The 20141-nt window shown below is 37.2% G+C and overlaps 1 protein-coding gene across 21 annotated transcripts in view; it reads right to left on the minus strand.

Annotated features, from left to right (window-relative positions):
• Window positions 1-3934: 3934 nt before the first annotated feature.
• ryr1b (ryanodine receptor 1b (skeletal)) overlaps window positions 3935-20141 on the minus strand; it is a 77249-nt gene continuing 61042 nt past the window's right edge. For 8 of the 21 annotated variants that reach the window (XM_043264994.1, XM_043264996.1, XM_043264991.1 and 5 more), the window contains 24 exons: window positions 19034-19114; window positions 18132-18220; window positions 17714-17842; window positions 17518-17622; window positions 17383-17436; window positions 14801-14830; window positions 13882-13911; window positions 13558-13639; window positions 10787-12096; window positions 10447-10526; window positions 10155-10326; window positions 9968-10054; window positions 9339-9650; window positions 8898-9028; window positions 8757-8799; window positions 8545-8678; window positions 7767-7827; window positions 7527-7673; window positions 7294-7428; window positions 7054-7210; window positions 6875-6939; window positions 5939-6039; window positions 5807-5858; window positions 3935-5694 (listed from right to left, as the gene is read on the minus strand). In XM_043264994.1, the coding sequence (XP_043120929.1) occupies window positions 5599-5694; window positions 5807-5858; window positions 5939-6039; window positions 6875-6939; window positions 7054-7210; window positions 7294-7428; window positions 7527-7673; window positions 7767-7827; window positions 8545-8678; window positions 8757-8799; window positions 8898-9028; window positions 9339-9650; window positions 9968-10054; window positions 10155-10326; window positions 10447-10526; window positions 10787-12096; window positions 13558-13639; window positions 13882-13911; window positions 14801-14830; window positions 17383-17436; window positions 17518-17622; window positions 17714-17842; window positions 18132-18220; window positions 19034-19114 (3683 nt within the window). In that variant the 3' untranslated portion in view covers window positions 3935-5598. The remainder of the gene's footprint in view (window positions 5695-5806; window positions 5859-5938; window positions 6040-6874; window positions 6940-7053; window positions 7211-7293; window positions 7429-7526; window positions 7674-7766; window positions 7828-8544; window positions 8679-8756; window positions 8800-8897; window positions 9029-9338; window positions 9651-9967; window positions 10055-10154; window positions 10327-10446; window positions 10527-10786; window positions 12097-13557; window positions 13640-13881; window positions 13912-14800; window positions 14831-17382; window positions 17437-17517; window positions 17623-17713; window positions 17843-18131; window positions 18221-19033; window positions 19115-20141) is intronic. The other 13 variants (XM_043265010.1, XM_043265007.1, XM_043265005.1 and 10 more) reach the window with 7 other exon arrangements.

Below are 20141 nucleotides of genomic sequence, written 5' to 3' on the forward strand. Positions count from 1 at the left end.
ATACTACTATTTGAAAGTCTGGAATCTGAGGGTACAATAAATAAATAAATACAATTTTGAGAAAATCACCTTTAAAGTTCGTAGTAATGCACATGACTAATCAATTACGTTTGGGTATATTTAAAGTAGGGCATTTCCAAAATAAATGTACTCCATGAAACATGATATTTACTTAATATCTTGTTTTTGGCATGAAAAATTTTTTTTTGGCTATTGCTACCCATATTCCCATGCTTTCCAAGAGTTTTGTGGTCCACGGTCACATATTATAATATGAACAAGAAGGAAAAACATAGATCTCATTTCTAAAATATAAATGCTAATTTATATTCACTTAAAAACGCACGTGGGCATGCCGTACATTTCCATTGCTTTTGTTTTTTAAGATGAATAACGATTGCTAAAAAAAACCCATCAATAAATGTCACTCGATCACCACAAACACATGTTGTTATTAAACAAACAAGGTAATAAAGTTTAATAAGTGACTTATAAGTGATTCCAGCACTTACCAGAAGTGCCCTTCTTCAATGAAATGCAATATAAATCACAGAGGAAATGTTTAACTAGCTTGGTCATTTGATTCAATGCGATAATAGCTATGTTTATGGTATAAACGGTACGATATTTTTATGGCTGAATTGAGAATGCGTTCTTTTAAGGCGTTCGTATATTTGTCTCCCTCTAGCGTTTAAAAAGGGAAAGTACAAACCTATAAATAATCTAAAATAGTATTTTGTTGTCGTCGTCGTTCGACAGAAGAGTGAATTATCGACACCAAAGTGAGTAAATAAAGTCAAAACAATTTTTGGCGCGAAGAACTCCACGAACTAAACAGCGTTTGTAAAATATATCTGCGCACATACTTGTTTGCACAGCTACTAACTTACTGTATTACTGTAACACTTTACACAACGACCACAGGCCACCTCTCAAGACAAGACCACATTCACCACAGTTACAAGCTACTCGGTACACACCACGACAGAAAAAGATCTGCTACATTCAGATATGCGTCAGATCTCTACCTGATATTTAATATGAACAAAATGAAACGGTCAGGTAATACGGAGCGGGAATTGTAACAATGTGAACAGCTCTGTGAGTAATGACATGCAGAGGTTGCTGTATTATTGTGGCACAACACTCTTCCTGAGGTACAGGAAGTGTGAAGTTAAGTGACAAGAGCTCTTGTTGTGAAGCTGCATGACAGACCACAATGACGGCAAACCTTTCTACATTCCTTTTTGCCTGACCTATATGAAAACCGACGCTCAGAAAACTGAACGAAGCTACACGAGTCAAGCATCTCTGGTACGATAGGCAGCGCGAAAGGAGGAAACAGCCAGTAAAATAGTTCTACAGCATGATCTGCATTCAAGTGAGATCTAGAATGTTTATTCAGCTTATCACTGTTTCCAGGAGATATAATAATTAGCTATGAAAAACAAGAAGCAGCTCAGGTGGATAATAAGAACCACCAGAGCACCAAATTAGAGCGTATTAGAATCATTTCTGGCTGAAAATGGCTCTGGCTCTATGCTATAACAGGAATAAATTAGATTTTAATATATATATAAATACAACTATCCCAGTTTTTACAGTATTTGAATACTAAAATATTTACAAAAAATATATATAGTATTTCAAAAATAAATGTGATATCTGCAAAAAAAAATATATATATATATATATATATATATATATATATATATATATATATATATATATATATATATATATATATATATATATATATATATATATTTAAATTGTTTTAATAAACATTGATCTTACCGATTCCACCAACACCAGACACTGATTGACTGCACAGGATGACGGTTGACGTGAACATTATTAACCCACTTTGTCTTACTCATTATGAGTCATGACTTGATAAGCTCAATTGAAACACACCCTTCTCAACTGAAACAACCTTTGATTCCAGGAGGAAAGAAGTCAGCACTGGGCAGAGTGTCGATATGAAGTTTATGAGCATTTATGAGCTCAGTAAAATACAAGTCGCTGGTCCACGCTCGTCCCTCACTTGGCAGCTGGAAACTGTACACGAAATAACGTTAGACTGAATTTAGTTTAATATACAGAATCAAAATGGATGTGGAAATGGTCTCATGTAACGAAAGAGAGGATGACACCTTGATGAGTCAGAAGTATTTTAGGGATTTTAGGTGTAATTACAGTAGAATGATCCCAACTTACACAATATACAGTCATCACAATACAAATGTACGTATGTGTTTTACTCAGTGTCAAATGAACCTGATTAATGGGTTTTATATATAGAAATACATATACACATTATATACCGTCAAACCGAAAAAAGGCTCAAACTAGTGGGAGAAATGACACCAGTGCTCACACAAAAACCCTTTAAACCTTCCACATTTTAAGCAGATCTGAAAACCAAACTGAAGACTGAGGTGGTCAGCATCAGAGCGGTATCGGCACTGGACCACAAAGAGTTACACGAAACCTGAAAAGCAGAACCAGGAGCAAAACCAAAAAAATGATATTTTGAATACACGAATGAATCACTAAATACATGAATAATAATAGTAAAAAAACACCTGTTGAATCACTAGACTGTGAATGGTTCAGAACTCATCTAGTATCAGGAATGCCTTGCCCTTTCCTGAGATACAGTCAGCAAACAAGCACCAACCTGTCCGGCCGAGGTGTTTGAGGCATTTGTTGTTTCAGGAGCCCTTTGGGAAGGTTTGAAAAAGGGTGGTCTGAATCATCATTTTTAAATCTTTCATTGTTATATCAGTCAGTTATGTAACTGTTTTAATGCTATAATGAAGTTATGATGCTCTGAGACAACACACCCCAAAGTGTGTGAATGTATGCTGAAGATGTGGTTAGAATCTTTTAGCACCACTGAATAATTGTATTCATATTATATTAAAGACCTCGGTTTATATATAGTGTATTGTGGTATAATAGTCCATCCATCCATCCATTCGCTACCGCTTATCCGGGGCCGGGTCGAGGGGGCAACAGTCTTCCCTCTCCCCAGACACTTCCTCCAGCTCTTCTGGGGGAACACCGAGGCGCTCCCAGGCCACCCAAGAGACATAGTCCCTCCAGCGTGTTCTAGGTCTTCCCCGGGGCCTCCTCCCGGTGGGACATGCCCGGAAGGAGGCACCCGGAACAGATGTCCGAGCAACCTCAGCTGGCCTCTCTCGATGTGGAGGAGCAGTGGGTCTACTCCGAGCTCCTCCCGAGTGACTGAACTCCTCAGCCTATCTCTGAGGGAGCGCCCAGCCACCCTACGGAGGAAACTCATTTCGGCCGCTTGTATCCGGGATCTCATCAGTTCGGCCATGATCCAAAGCTCATGACCATAGGTTGATATTTGATACCTGCTATAGGGCTCAAAATAATTGGAACGGGGGCATGTTTACCATATTGTAGCATCTCTTCTTCTTTTCAAAACGATTCGAAAGATGTCTAGGCATCGTGGTCATATGAAACAGGATTGATTTTCAGCATTTTCACATCTGTAGCAAACATTTTGATAGGAAAGAATGATGAAAAAAATGCATGTGAAAATTTCTGATTGTGCAAGGACTAAAACCAAAAAAATCTGTCATTATTTGCTCTCCCTCAAATATTCCAAACCTGTATGAATTTCTTTGTTCTGTTCTTTTGGGTCACCATTTACTTTCATAGTATTGTTTTTTTTTGCCTGTGGAAGTCGATGGTGACCAAACCGACCTGGTTGCAAACTTTTTTCAAAATATCTTCCCTTGTCTTCGGTAGAACAAAGAAATATATAAAGGTTTGGACCTACTCTAGGGTGAGCAAATCATGACAGAATTTTCACTTTTGGGTGAACTATTCCTTTATAAGAGAGCTTATAAGAGCCTACACACACAAATCAATCACGAAAAAAAGACAGAGACAGCAGTGCTCTTAAAATATTGGAATCTGTTTAATGTGCATTGAAACACAGGATTCAGCCTGATACACAGTCAGATCCAGAGAAGACAGTTGATTTCTTCCCTCCGTGAGCTCTCAGAGCAAAACACACCAAAGACCTCAACACGCGCTCTCAATGTGCTGTCACGACATGTCAGCAGAACGCACAAGGTGGAACATGCACATGTGTTTGTTTCAGTCGCTTGGAGACGTCTGATGCACAAATATCAGAGACCTACGACTACGCACTTCACCTATATTCGACAAAAATAAAGTATGAGATTTCGCCAAAAAGAAGAATAAAAATCTAAAAGGCAAAAACACATCGTCTTTGTTACCTCTATGTTAACTTAATCTAGCTCACGTTCCTTTTCCACTTTTCTACTGAATTCTGACCTATATTCCCCGCCCCCCCCCAAAAAAGGTACATAATAAATACTCACTTGTGACATAATGAGTTCAGAGTATCTTAATTATTTAGAGCTCCAACAAAAATATATCATCTATGTATTTAAGTGGATAAATTAAGTCTTGCTATCTGAATGACACAGCATAGTTCACGTCAAGGTCTTAAATGTGAGTATAGCAACGTTATATAGCAATAATACTGTGCATATAGTCGTGATAGTACGTCTTTTCCCATAATCAGAGTAAAAGGACATCGTCTTGTAAATCTAGAGAGGGTGTATTTAATAAAACGTATGACTCCACCTCTCTATATTTGTAGTACAGCATTGTGTAGCAGGACTCCATGGAAGTGTGTGCCTAGCATGGATGCAGCGTCCCATTATAAGACTCTAGAGTGCAAAACAGGTGGTTTCACATTTTAACAAAGTTAAAACTTCTCACGAGACCATTTGTAATTCTCTGTAACTTAAAACAGAGGCAGGAGAGAAATATCGGGGTTGTAGTACTTTCCTCTCGAGAACAAAACTATATTAAGATATTTCGGTGGCACGCATTCTCACAATCGCTCGAAGCGCCAGGGAAAAAGCCTGGCTTTGTATTTGTCAAAATGCTCTATATACAAGTCACAGAGCAGGATGCTACCACTCGTATGGCTATATTTCTGTGGTATATGTGAATAAATAAACATAAACAACGCTTTATTTAAATACGCTAAAATTAAAAGCTTTAGACAGCTACTCTACACGTAAAAAGATCGCTACAGACTACATCATACTTAAATCCTCTCTGTACTGTTAAGATTAAACATTAGGCACTGAGATTTTTTTTTTAGATTGGTAGTGACAGACAAAACAGAGAGGAAAGGAAGGCGTTTTTAGGGGTGTTTGTTCATTTTGGCTTGATGGGATTTAAAAAGTCCTCAGTGGATAGGTAAAGGCCATGTAGTGTGTATATACAGTTTTAGAAAACTTTCTTTTGATGCTTAGTCTTAGTTCTTTTTCTCTCTCGTTTAGCCAAACACAGGGAAATGAAAGGTTTTAAGTATTATGAGTGAGTTTGTGTGGTCTGTGTGTTGTGTTGGCTGAAGATGAGGGTTGTGAGAGTCAAATCAAGGCTACAGTCGGTCATTTATCACTTGTTCCCTTCTTTTGGCTTTTTTTTTTTTTTTTTTTTAACAATTCCCTCTTTGACCCTCGTTACCGAAATGATACTTGTACACAAACACACACTTTCAAGGCCGCAGAATTAGCCAAGTTGATCTTCATACTGCTTTCTGAAACAGTCTCCAGCCGGGAAGAAGTCCCAGCATCGCTCCTGGTACATTTTCCATACATAGGACTCCTAGGAAGAGAGAGAAATCGGATGAATACACCGCACTGCAATACAATTCAGCAAAATGTAGAGAAAACCGAAAGACATTTTTGGACAGCGATAAGAATAAAACAACATTGACCTGTCCTGTGTGCTCCGTTTCGTCTTTATTGATTAAGTACATCAGGAAGAACCTACATGGAAGGAAAAAAAACTTTCAAAATAAGGGACAAAATATTAGCTCTCATAGTTTCTGAATGAATGTAACACTTGCATGTAGTTGGCTAAATTGTGCTCCTCCATTGTATGCGTCTCGAAGCCATGCGGAGTCGAGTCAAAGTAGTCGCTTCCGATTCCACAGATGAAACACTTAGTCTTAGGAAAAAAAACATCAATGACAACAAAGAGATCTTAGAACCACATTTCATAATGCAACGCAAGTACATATTTAATTGCAAAAGAATAGAACCTTTCTAAGAAAGCTAGTTAAAGTGAATCATTGCTCCTACATCTCAGTCGAAACACGTTATCTGAAATGAATAATATGTCCAAGTATGTAGCATTCATTAGCAATAGGCGAGGATGACCTACTTCTTTCACAGAGATTCAGAAGTGTGCATAAGTGGGCATGAGGCCATAGGAGAGAATTTGTGAATGACAGTAATGACAACATGCTGGATTTAGTAACTCTGTATATACATTACATGCATTCAAACTATACTGAATGTACTTTTAACAACTTTTAACAAATTTAAAGTTTGTTCCTTATGTAGTACCTATTAAGACAACATGTTTCAGATTTCAGATGCACCAGATATGTTTAGCAAGTTTGTATCTATAGTTGCTATCTATAGCGTGGCTGGAAATCTTTAATTAAATAGCATTTTGCTGATTCTTCTGGCCAAAAATTACGGTGGCCCAGATGTGCACTGCACAACAAAATCTCCACAGCACAGGCGCGATGTAACGCAATGCTTAAAAAGACAGTATACGTCATTATAATCAATTATAATCAATTATTGTAAGGGGTGTAACATTGTTGTCACATGCTTGAGATATTTGGCCAATCACGATGCACTGGATAGCTGGCCAATCAGAGCACACCTCAATTTTTGGGAAAAATTAGAAAAACGACCCATTTCAGAAAGGCAAGGCTTATAGGAGCAACAATAATGTACAGTATGAGGAAATAATGAGAAAGAAATTGTACCTCCATATCCTCTCGGACCTGCTCCTGCTGATCTCTCAGCTCACCAAAGGCATCAATGATCAGACCTACACACAACACAAATATTAATTCATATTATTATGGGCAAACTTTTTAAACATTAAATTTACAAAATAGTAAGTTGTCCACAGTGTCTAAATTTCTCTGAAAATGTTCCTCACCTTGAATGATGGCCAGCAGGATGACAATGACAAAAAAGAAGAAGGTGATGTCAAAGACCACACGATAGAGTTCATATTCATCTCCGGCTGGATCCTCGATCTCATCTCCTATACCACCACCAGCTCGCACACCCACGTACATGTGGAACAGATAACACTGAGAGAGAAGACATGATCACAGTTGGGCATGAAATGACAGTGTTTTTAACCAAATGTAGATATGAGTGGTGAAACACTTACAGTCATCATGTCGTCACACTTCATATCCGGCTCGTCTTCATCCTCACTCATGTTGTAGAACTTCCGGAAGAAATTGAAGGCCACCACGGTGTAAAGGTAGACCACCACAGCCAGCAGACCCACCGTCATCACCAGCTAAAACACAGTCACCATCAACATTAACATTTCCCTCCGAAAGAGACTATGATGTTATATAATAACATATATAATATGATGTTATCCGAAAGCTGTACCTGTTTGCCATTGTGAGTTACAGAGGACAGGATGGTGCGCAGGGTTTTGACGCCCATAGCGATATCCAGCAGATGACAGGCGAAGAAAAAGTTGTTGTAGTGGCCAAGCAGTGACATGACCAGATACCAAACCAGATACAGGAACGTCTAAGCGCAAAACAGAAGCTCATGTAATATCACGAAATATCCTCATGTAACTGAAACAACTTCAGAAACATCGTCGTCTTTACTGAAACTCACATTATCAGTGAACACCACTCCAAATTTCCAGATTTGGTATTTGATGTCAATAGATGTTAACCTGTGGATTCAATAAATTTTATAATGAGAAACAGAATCTCCATTCTGTAATTAGATCATGTTTAAGAGCAGTGATGTCTGAATCTCACACAAGTGTCTCTTAAATTTTAGTAAATGAGCTTGACCAGAGCAGTCCCACACGAATGACTCTTTTGAACGACTTTTGTAGTGATTTGAAAATGAAGAGTAATAAAATTCCCAAACTATTTTTGATGAGCTGTTGTAAACTACACATGTAATGAATTTAGTTTACAACTTTCCAAAAATGGCAACTAGTAGCAAAGAATGAATTTGCATTTTCATTCAGACCAACTTGAAAAGACCAACAAATAGGCAGGCAATATGCTAAGGTTTCATGTTGACGTCAACTTAAAACAGCTTGGGACTCGTTTTAAAAATGCCTTGTTTTTATGATTCAGAGTTGACTATTTCTTTTGAGAGACAATAACTTTATACACAGTGCACTTTCAGATTTAAAACTTGGGAATGTTTTGCTCAAAAAGGATGTTTTCATTCACTTAGAGCTGTGTTGCACTGCATGAAAAGGTCATTTTCAAAAATCCATAATAGGGGCACTTCAAGCAATTGGATCCATTTGAGCGGTTCCTATCATTACCTAATGGCACATTTGTTTTTTTTTTTGTGTGGAATTGAATCATTTTTGCTACTAGTATTGGCTGCTGACATTTCGGTGACACTTATGAGTGGGTTTCTGTACCATGTGAACATTGAGGGATCGATTTGAGGCTTCTTCTCGTGTGTCATAGCACTGACATCAAGAGATGCTAGATCCATGCCGAGCAGCTCAGCGATTCTTTCTCTACCGTAGATGTCGCCATATTTCTCTAGCACCTAAAACACACCATAGAGAAGCTTAGTCACCGACATCTCTCAATACATCTACAAACACAAGCATAGAACGCTCCAGACCTTTCTCTTCACAAATTTGTCCCAGTAGTTGTTTGGGAAAGACCTGAGTTGAGAAAAAAGGGAATGTCATTACGGATGACATAGTCTTTACATGGATACTTGTTTATAAAATTCTAAATAAGAATAATATAGTAGTATTACGGTGTATTGAGGACAAGTCTGTCCCACTGGCCCTTGATGTCATCATCTTCTGGTTGTTCAGTTACATATAGGCCGTCGAACTCCAGTTTGCGGGCCAGTTCCTTCTCTCTCTTGAAGATGACCAAAGGAACCTACACATAACTTAAAATGTTAGCATTTTGCACTAGTTGAAACAAATGAAAATAAATATTTCACTACAAAATTACATTTCTGTCATCATTTACTCAATACATGACTGAAGTCTTCAGACAAATATAGAGTATATAGTGTACAAGTTGTATTGACCAGTTATATAATACTTTCATGGTGCTTTTTGGTCCTTTTTGTGGTAATTTAATGCTTTCATTATTCGGAAAAGAACATGTTTCACAGAAGAAAGTAAGTCACAGAGATTTGAAATGGCATCAGGATGAGAAAATGATGAGCCAGGCAGCTTCTGACCTTCAGACAGTTGTAGCCGATGATACAGAGGAAAGAAATGATTGTGTGCAAGATAGAGAAGAAGGCCAAAGCTGGTTCCATATAGCCAGTGCTCTCCTCCAGGAAGTAGTAGACAAACCCTTCTTCCTCATCTTCCTCTCCATTCTCTTCCATTCCAGAACCTTCAGCTTCTCCAGCAGAGCCCTCAAAGATCCCAGAACCCTCAAACACAGCAGAGCCTTCAAACACAGCAGAGCCTTCAAATATACCAGAACCCTCAAACATAGCTGAACCCTCAAACTCCTCCTCTTCTCCAGGTGGGCTGTCAGACACCTAGAAAGGAATAGCTAGATTCAGTCAAATTTGTTCTAGAAACAAATTACAGCAAATTATATGGCTGTAAAGTAGTTTATTGCAGGGGTTTGTAAACTGTTTGATCCCAAAGACCCCACAAGTGTGGTTAAGAAAGACCTTATTCTATTATATTTATTTATTTTTTGCTTTTAAATTGCAATTAAACCCCTGATTAGCCAGTCTTTGGAAAGCATTATAAATCTGGTGAACATGGAAAAAATTAATTTACACCCTTGTGGCCCTGTGGGGCTCTAAATATCCCAGTTTGAAAAGTTTTGTTTTAAAATAATACTGACTTTGTAGAAGAGCAGAATAAAGTTGAGAGCAAAGGCAATGAAGAGAGCCAGGAAGCGCAGGTTGTAGAAATTACGAGACAAATAATTCTAGAAGAAGAAAAAGTGGTTTAACTTTTAATTGCAGTCAGAATCATGTGATGAATGAAAAATATTTATAATATAATATAATGCAGCATGTAGTAATTACCATGAACTTGTTTCTTTGGACTTCAAGTTCATTCCAGAGTTCAAAGCCCTCTTCCTCTTGCTTCTTGCCTTTCTTTGCTTTAGCTTTTGCTTTCTTCTCCTCTTGCTCTTCATCAGTTTTTTCCTCTGGCTCAGGTTCTGCTTCCTTCTCTGCCTTTTCTCCATTTTCAGCACTTTGATGAACAGGAAGAAAATTTCAAAGAAACAACAAGAGAATATTTATATTGTGATGAATATGAGTTCACAACAATTCACCAGTTAAAGTCTTTAATAATTGGCTTCCTATTACTTACTCTGCCTTCTCTGGTTCAGGGGCTGCTTCTTCCTCTACTTTCTCCTCTTCTACTGCTTCTCCCTCTACTTCTTCACCCACCTGAAATACCCACAGGAGAAGAATATGTAGACTAGATTTAGATTATGAGTCTACAAAGCAAGACGAATCATTAAAATTTACAAACAAAAGGAGAACAATGCGGAAACATGGTGAATGAGGTTTACTCTTAAGGATCGTCACATTGGAGCTATTTGGGTAAAATTTCACAGGTTCTACTAAAATGATTGGACTTTGCCTGTGAAAATTCCCTTAAGAGATATAGCATCTTTAAACTACAAATGCAAAACTCTTCTTCTCACCAGCTTCCTCTTCAGCAGTGGGCTGCCTTCTGGAGTTGGAGGCTCCTCTGGCTCAGTTTCTCCCATATCTCCTAAACCGCCATGAGGACCAAAGCCAGGTCTTCCACCATCATCCTCTTCTCCTTCTTCTGCTTCCTCCTCTCCTACTCCTGTTCCCTCCTCTCCCTCACCAGCTCCACCTGATTCTTGTACTTTTCTTGCTCCTGGCTCAGGTGGAAGGTCACCGTGCACCTCATCTTGAGTTGGGTCAGGCATGTTAGTCAGGATCTCTGTCAAAGTCATCTTCTTAGCTCCCTCCACCAGACCTCCTCCGAAGAGAGTGTTCCAGATGAGCATGAAGAAACCTCTGCAAACACTATAGATGAAGTGCAGGATGCCAAAGAGGACAGTATAGAGGAACATGACCAGACCAACAATCATGTCCTTAATGGTCATTTTCCTGATTTTGCGGTAACGACGTCTGAGATTGCGGAAAGTGAAGAGACTGATGAAGTTCATTACACTTTTGATGAAGTCTGCAAAGGCTGAGCTGGATTCAGGTGGTGCTTCTTCTCCATTCCCTTCTTCTCCTTCTCCCTCTCCATTTCCACCACCACTGCTCCCCTCTTCATCCTCTTCATCCTCATCTTCAATCACCTCCTCTTCCTGCTCTGAGATTTGTGAGGCAATATTCATCTCAAAGATGGTGTCTTCACAAAAGTTCACAAAGAGCTCCATCTTCTCAGACTCACCACCCTCATTGACGACATCAAAGATAAACTGCCGCTTTGACTCTCTGACCTGAGGCATCTCCCACTGGTTGCGGTTGGCCTCGCTGATTTCAAAGTAGATACGTTCTATCCTCTTGCTAGCACCCATGATCTCGATACGACCCAGGAAGGGTCGGAAGTAGTTGAGCACACTTTCAGCTTGCTCCAAAAAGTTCTGCAAGCGAGTGTCATGAGGAACATGCTCAGACAGGTTGGTGAGTAGCACAGCAATGTTGAAGCCGATGTCTTTGGCTGGCTCTTGGAAGCGATCAGCAAACTCCTCAAAATTTATCATTTCGTTCTCATCAGCTTCGGAGCAAGACAGTAGGAACTGGATCTCAGATGGAGTGTACTGCTTCTGACTGTCCATAGCCTTGGAGAAGTCTTTCTTGGAGATAAGGCCACGAGGGTCCGTCACATAGTCACGGAAGGCATCCGATGCCACAATGTCCTTCAATTTGAGGAACATATCGAAGAACTTGAGAATCATCTCTACGTTGCTGGATGACTCAACCAGCATGTCAACCATCTGGCGAGCAATTGTGCCATTTACAATGTTACCTGCAATAATACAAGAAAAAATAGGTTATAGCGAATTATTTAAAGGATTAGTTCACTTCCAGAATAACATTTTGATCATTTACTTACCCTTAAGTCATCAAAATTTTTTTTGAGGAAAACATTCTAGGATTTCTTTCAGTATAGTAACCTTGGTAACACTTTATTTTATGGTTACACTTATTATTAGGATGCATATTACTAGAATATTAGATATTTGCTAATTAAGCACATATTAATGTCTCTACATGACATTATTCTGCATCCCTAATCCTACTTAATACCTAAACTACCTTAATATCTATTAATAAGCAACGAATTAAGAATTTATCAAGGGAAAAGTCGTAGTTAATAGTTAATAAGTGTTACCTATTCTAAAGTGTTACCGTGAACACAGTATACGATGGCCAACAGGTTAAAGGTCCAAATTGCAGTTTTAAAGGGTTAATCCACCCCAAAATGAAAATGTTGTCATTAATCACTTACTCTTCTAAACCCATAACAGCTTCGTTCATCTTCAGAACATAATTTAAAATATTCTGGATAAAACCCAGGAGGCTTGTGACTGCCAAGTAATGAACACTTTAATCCAGAAAAGTGTTTAATACATCAACAGAATAGCCCATCTGCCATTAGTAGTTCACCTGTAACATTATGATATGACGAGAAAATTTTGTACGGAAGAAAAAGTAAGAGTGAATAAATGACTTTATTCAACAATTTGGCACTGTAGTGTCATCAAAGGCCATTATGGAGAGTATCCGCTAGACGCAAACCGTGTATGCACTTCTTTGTTACCCTTTACTGCAGCTTCAAAGAGCTCTACATGATCCCACCTAAAGATTAAGGGTCTTATGTAGAGAAACAATTTATCATTTTATAAAAAACTTTAAATATATATATTTTTAGCTACAAATGCTTGTCTTGCACCAGCTCTGCGATGAGCATCCATGACTTTACACATTACACGTAATCACATTGGAAAGGTCACACACAGTTAGTTCGTCATCTGTGCATCTGTCCAAAAAGTAGGGTAGGGTAAAACTCCATCTTATTGTCTCCTCCAACTTCGAAATTGTCCAACATCATTGTTTACCTATTTTTATATAGGATGTTTGACTTTCTTTGCATGCTCGCTTTGTAAATATTGGGTCGGTACTTCTGACAGCGTGACCATTCAGTTGCGACACACAAAGCATTTTTTTTTTTGCTAGATAAGACCCTTATTCTTGGACTGAGATTGAGAAGAGCCCTTTGTCCATTATATGGAGAAAAATCCTGGAATGTTTATCTTAATTTTTTTTCAAGCGAAGAAAAAAAGTATCTTGGATGACACGGGGGTGAATAAATTATCAGGACATTTTCTTTTTACTTTGGAAATGAACTAATCCTATAAGTGGATTAGTTAATTTCCAGAGTAAAAAAAGTCCTTTAAGTAAATTTGATGAATATATATATTTTTACCCTCTAACAGAGAGAGAAGCATCACCACCATGTCCTTCTGCAGATCCAGAAGCTCCTTCAACAGACCAATCTGACTGGAGTCCTGTTTCACACAAAATGAAAAAATCGTCATCCAAAAAATCTTATTATTAGAGAGCATAAAAGCACCTTTCAGTTCACATATATTGCTGAAAAGAGACCATGAAAAGAGATGTACCAAAAACACCAATTATCCTGTTCAGGCTACCTTTTATTTTAGTGGCATAGCTAAAATCTTTATTTTTTGGGGGAGGGTGATGTGGGAGATGGCACTACTGGGACAAATTCCACCTACTCTCAGCTTACCTCAGAATGTGTTCTACTCCAGAAATGATCCTGGGTTTGCGTTTATGAACAGACACAAACATAGCATCACATACTGTAACCTACCATCTGACACAGGGACATTTAAAGACGAATATGAAGATAAAACAGCCAGAAGCAGATGTCAGCTCCTGGCATAGATGAGGGCTATCGTATTCTGAAAAATACTGCCGTAAAGTGGCATAATATGTCATTCCTATTATAAAAAGTAAATATATTTGTTCTTTGGAAGCACATTTTACATGTGCCTAATGGTCTAAAGCATATGAAGGAATGCCAGCAGACACATAAACAGTGTTTCATACGGAACAATATCACACACTCCTGCAAACACAGTATACACACTAACACGTCTAACAACAAAAGAGCACAAAGGCCTGCACATACACATTAAGAAAGATTAGATGAATCTCACAAAACTGCTAAATTGCAAAGAAATTGTATATTACACATATACACACTCTGCAAGGGAAATAACCTGATTTCATACTTTTTAAAATGTGAACCAGACGTGATCTTGACAGGTTTTGTGAGATTAACGCAGTATTGCACAGATCTTCTTGAGACTGTATGTATACGAAAAGAGTAACACAGTGCAGGTCGAGGGAAATAAAAAATTTCCTCTTCACATGAGCAGCAGGAACATGGCACAGTGACACCTCCCTCAGCTCCAGTATATCAAAGTAAACCCAGCAAGGTTGAGACTGCTTTCAGAAATTCAACACTGATACAGTGGGGTCAGAGGGAATGTACATGACGAAAAAATGCAAGTGAAAACACTTGCAGAGAACGTGCCAACACATAAGCAATACAACGGAAACAGGAAGCAAAGAAGAAACGGTGTACGTGTGGAAAGCAGCGCGCAAGTGTGTAAGATGGAAGCAAAAACAAAGATCCTTACGCCATTTCGGAGTCCGGGGTCAGGGTGCATCTGGCAGGGTTACACATCAGAATAAAAATGTTACCCATCAACATTTTTAATACATTTTTGTATTGATTTTGTATCTCCCGCTCTCTTAGATATTTTTTTTAATTTTATCATGAAAATGCGTAGTAATGCAAACAAAAATGAAAACTTATGGTACTGATATGCAAAAATGAACTTTGGCACATATACGATTGTTTGGCATGCGTATTATACGAAATTTGTTGTTGTGCATATGATACGCAGTTTTCACGTACAATATGATGAGCATCTACCCCACAACCCTACCCCACAAAAGCATATACAGGCCAAAGTCCTTTTTTTAACCACGTTTTCGTTTTTAATTTAACACACTACTTACGCACACATTCATGAGATCGGGTTAGTTTAATAGTCTAGGGCAAAGATCATATTATAACTAAGTATGTGTAGTTGAAAAATTAGCTCATTACAGTTAAGTTGGCCTCTTTTAGGCCTCACCTATAAAATACAACACAACCATGTCAATTATTTTTTTTTTACGAACCAACTTTCGTAAGACTGGAGACAATTAAATCAGCCATAGTCACATTTCTGAAGCCTGAGAGAGTGGGAGAGATTCTCAATTTTGAGAAATACAAAAATGCAGTACACAGGTACCAGATGTGTAACACACAGAACAAAATCAAACAACACAACAGAGAGGTTAAGAGAAACAACGCATGATTAAAGATTACTAGAGCATCAACATTCACGTCACGCTGTGAACACGTTTTCACATTCATTGATTAGTTACGATACTGGACTAAACATTTATATAAGAGAATGTGAGAAATACAATAGCGATCAACCAATAAACCGATAAACACCACAATCAGACAAACTGTACTGTATTTAATTCGCAATTAAAATCTTCATTAAATTAAATTTTGATACTCCAACCAAGGGCCAGTTTTACAGCTTGCACCAGCAAAAAAACGTCTTTTGGCGTTAAAATAGTATATATAGTAAAAAATAGTAAACAGGATTTACAAAAAATGTGCAGTTAACGAATTAGCGCTAATTTTTACCTTATTGAATATATATTGGTAGAAGTTTCCCTTTCGTTTTTTTTGGGACCAGACTATTCAAATGAATCACGCAATGCGATTTATTAACGTTTGCAATATTTAACGCCCCAAAAAAGCATAACTTTTTTGCACTTTAAATGTCTGCAGTTGCGTTGTTAGGAGAAGGCACCGCAGAGAACAGAGAGCACATGGTAGAAGGGAGAGGACAGCAGGTCATGTTAAATTTCATTTGCTTCAAGAAATAAAAAACGTCTTGGAAATCTCGACTTGGAGGAGTCACGCAATACCAGGTCTATCAAAACTTTTTTGCAGCCCTTAATTTCTTTTCAACATACTGTGGCTTCTTTATTTCTTTATTTGCGACTACGCTAATTTGCTTGATGTACTGCTTTGGTCAATATGTAAATGATCTGTGTTATTTAATTTGTGCGTTTTTTGGTAAATCTCCTGCAGAAATATCCACACCCATTACCGCTGTTTTGCAACTGTGATCTCACACTAATTTGCTCTGTTTAGTAAAACTGGCCCAAAGTCTTCTTATGTTTTAATAACTCCAGTACATAAGCTTTTTTTTTCTATAATTTTTATGACATAAACAGGTAAAAACTGACTCAGGGAGTTAATAATCAGTCAACACCAAATTAGTAAATAGATCAGTAACTTATTTAAAAAAGTATTAAGTAAAACAGATTTTAATTAGTGCTGTCAGATGCTTAATTGCATCTAAAAAAAATTGGTGTCATTTACATATGTGTGTGTGTGTGTATTGTATTGTATATATATATATATATATATATATATATATATATATATATATATATATATATACACACACACACACACACACACACATTATGTAAACAAAAGCTTTTATACTGTGGATGCAATAAATTTCGATTAATCATTTGACAGCACTAATTTAATAAATGCATTAATTAGTCTTTGCATAGTAACAACTGAACATTAGTACTGAGGAAAGAAAATGCAACCTCCAAAACAGAGAAAATATTCTTCATTAATCTACTCCGATCATACTTATATAGAATACATAAGTATGTACATGTATGACATGCATTTAACTTCTATTCTGCTGAACGCAACCATGAAATGAACATTTGGAACATCTGAGAAAAGCTTTCAACTGATTTAACATCCAAATGGTCCTGGTCTTAAACAGGTTTTGCAGCAATATTTAAAAAAAAAAAAATAATGATTTTTTTTTTCTCTGTTTTCTTCCGTGAAGCCCCGTTCACACCAAGAACAACATTGTCTGATTATTTTAGGCACACACTCATCAGCCGCAGGATGGATTCTGATTGGCTGTCAACGTCTGTAACGTTCATCAGCTGTAAAAAAAAAAAAAAGCGATTCCAACAATTTCGTTTCTCTGTGCCAATATTGTTGTCTTTACAGTTATCGTGCTTGGCGTGAACGGGCCTTAAAGCTGGTGAAATTCTGTTTTGCAAAACTCAATGACAAGTATTTTAATCTCAAAATAAACCAACATACAGGTGATACTGATTCAGTGTTGGTGGAAGCTTTCCAGGAACTATCCGGCTTCTTCTAGGTGCAATAAAATTGGTCAATATAATAAGATTTATCAGTCATGTCAGGGGTGCGTGACCGCTCCACCTGCGTTCATACCTGTGCTAGCTTCATCATCATGTGTGCGAACACGTGCAAGAAGCCCACCACGGCATCCCACAATCTGCTGTGAGCCAAAGACTGCTGATTGCCCGTGCAAGGACCCTGTGGTGAAACAAACGAACAAAAACTGTGTTAAAGATGGAAACGTGCAAGTTTGAAAGAGCTTGACTGCATACAGCGGTGAAATCGGTACCTGGATGTACTCTGTCAGACTGTTGAAAACCTGTTTAGCGACCGTCATCGCCTTGGAAAAGTTTCTCTTGCCTGGTTCATCAATGATATCCTTCCCAGAGTAATACCAGTAGAAGTCACTGATGGACTCCTGAGACAGAAAACAAGACAGTTATCGGTAACACTTTATTTTATGGTTATACCTATTAGTTGCTTATTGGCATGCATATTACTAGAATATTTATTAGTGCTAATTAACACATATTAATGCCTTTTACATGACTTTCTAACTAATCCTACCTAAACTAAATCCTACCTAAATACCTAAACCTAACAACAACCTTACTAACTATTAATAAGCAGTTTTAAGAAATTACGAAATTATTGAGGAAAAAGTCATAGTAAATAGTTAACAAATGTTGCCCAAATATTCACTTTACCTGCAGTCTGAGCAGATAGTCAACAGTGCAAATGATGATGTTGATCGTAGTTGTGCTGCCCGTCTGTGTGCGCAGATAGTTCTGGAAATCTGGAGAAAGCAAAGCCTGCTGATTTTTTTGGATAATAAAGTACACACATTTTCACTACCAGCTAGGGATGAGTTTTTTCAAATCACTGTGTCTACCAAGGCTGCATTTACTATAAAAATAAAGCAAAAAAAGGTAATATTGTGGAATATATTTTACATTTTTAAAATATTTTTAAAATATTTTTCTTAAATATATACATGCATGTGTTTGTATCTATATATACACATAACATATACAGTATATATACATATGATATGTAATACAAACATTATTTTGAATGCAATTAATTGTGATAAGGCAGCACTATAATATATTAAAATATAATTTATTATTGTCATGGAATCCTTCAATGAACAGAAAGTTAAATGTGAATTTATTTATTTATTTAATTTTAATTTTACTGTTTTTACTGTTAAATTGTTTGCATACTCCCAAATCTGAAATTCCTGTCCTAAATTTTAACACGTTAAAAAATAAATACTTGCTCACGTGCCAATCACTTTTACACCGTGTCTCCGAAACTTTCGCCAAGGTTAGATTTTCCTACGTTTTCATATTCATAGCAATCATTTTGATAGGAAAGGATGACAAAGATGAAAAAAAAATGCATGCGTAAATTTCTGTACAAGGACCTTTCCTTTTGATCGATTTAACCTGTCTTTGGTGAATGAGTTAAACTATTATAGTGTAGATGTGTAGATGTACATTTTTTTGGAACACCTCTTTTTATGATTCTTCGTACAATACAGCGTGTGAACAGAAGAGGTGGAGGAAGTATTCATAAGCACTGGTCTACATCTCAGGAAGCTCACCGTTGTTATGACCTTCACAGAGCAGCTGCAGGAAGCGGAAAAGGTCGCACGTGAACTCATCATCTGCCATCACTTTCTCTTCTAAACAGGGACACACACATACACAAGGCATGAATATGCGAGGAGAACTCCTAAACAGCGCTTTACCGTATGAGAGTCTGAACTACGCTAGACCTCTAAATGCTGTAGTAAAATTAATAGACATTAATTGTTTTTAAAATTAATTTCAAAGATTAAAACGGTTAATTTGTGAACTAAAATGTGACAAAATATGTGTAGAAAGGGATATGACCAGACGGTTCTTATGCAGATTGTAAAACTTTCTTTTCTTTTTTATATTAAGAGATAATTAACTCCTGTTATTGTTTTCTTCCCTTGTGTTATTTTAAACCCATAAGCTATTTTTTATGCAATCGACCTTTTAAATACATTTATTTCATGCTAAGTATACTACAAATACATCATGATATTTATATACTTAATAAAATACCCTGATATTGTACATATTTTAGGCATAATATCAGCAAATGTGCATGTAGTGCTCCAAACAGAGTTTAATTATATATTTATATCAGCAAGTCTCAAGCAATAAGTCAGTAAACATATTAATATATTTGAACTACACTTAATATACTGATATAGTGCATAGTATATAATATAGGTTTGAACTACATATGAGTTATGCTTTTTTTAAAAGCCTCTTTTGTTCATTTGATGAAGTATAGTTTTACCTTTATCTTTAGCGTCACATGATCTTTTACAAGCTGATATGTTGATTTGCTACTAAAGTAACTTTACTAGTTTCATCCACAAAACATAAGTTACATTATATATTATACGAGGACTTGTTAGCAAAAATCTTTTTAGCTTTACAAATGTCTTTACTCTTTCTGAATAACCTCTGCGTGATTTACCGACCTCGATTTTGTAAAAAAAAAAGTCTAAAAAATAAATAAAATAACAGCATATGGGTTTGGAACGCCACAAGTGAATAATGACTGAATTTTTTTGGGTGAACTACCCCTGCGCTATTCAGGGTGCTTAGGGAGTCTGTGTTCTGTGAGTATAACCACGTCACAGCACTTCCAGCCCAGCTATTAGCATGTTA

Source organism: Puntigrus tetrazona, chromosome 18 (genome assembly GCF_018831695.1).
Source record: "Puntigrus tetrazona isolate hp1 chromosome 18, ASM1883169v1, whole genome shotgun sequence".
Taxonomy (NCBI): Eukaryota; Metazoa; Chordata; class Actinopteri; order Cypriniformes; family Cyprinidae; genus Puntigrus; species Puntigrus tetrazona.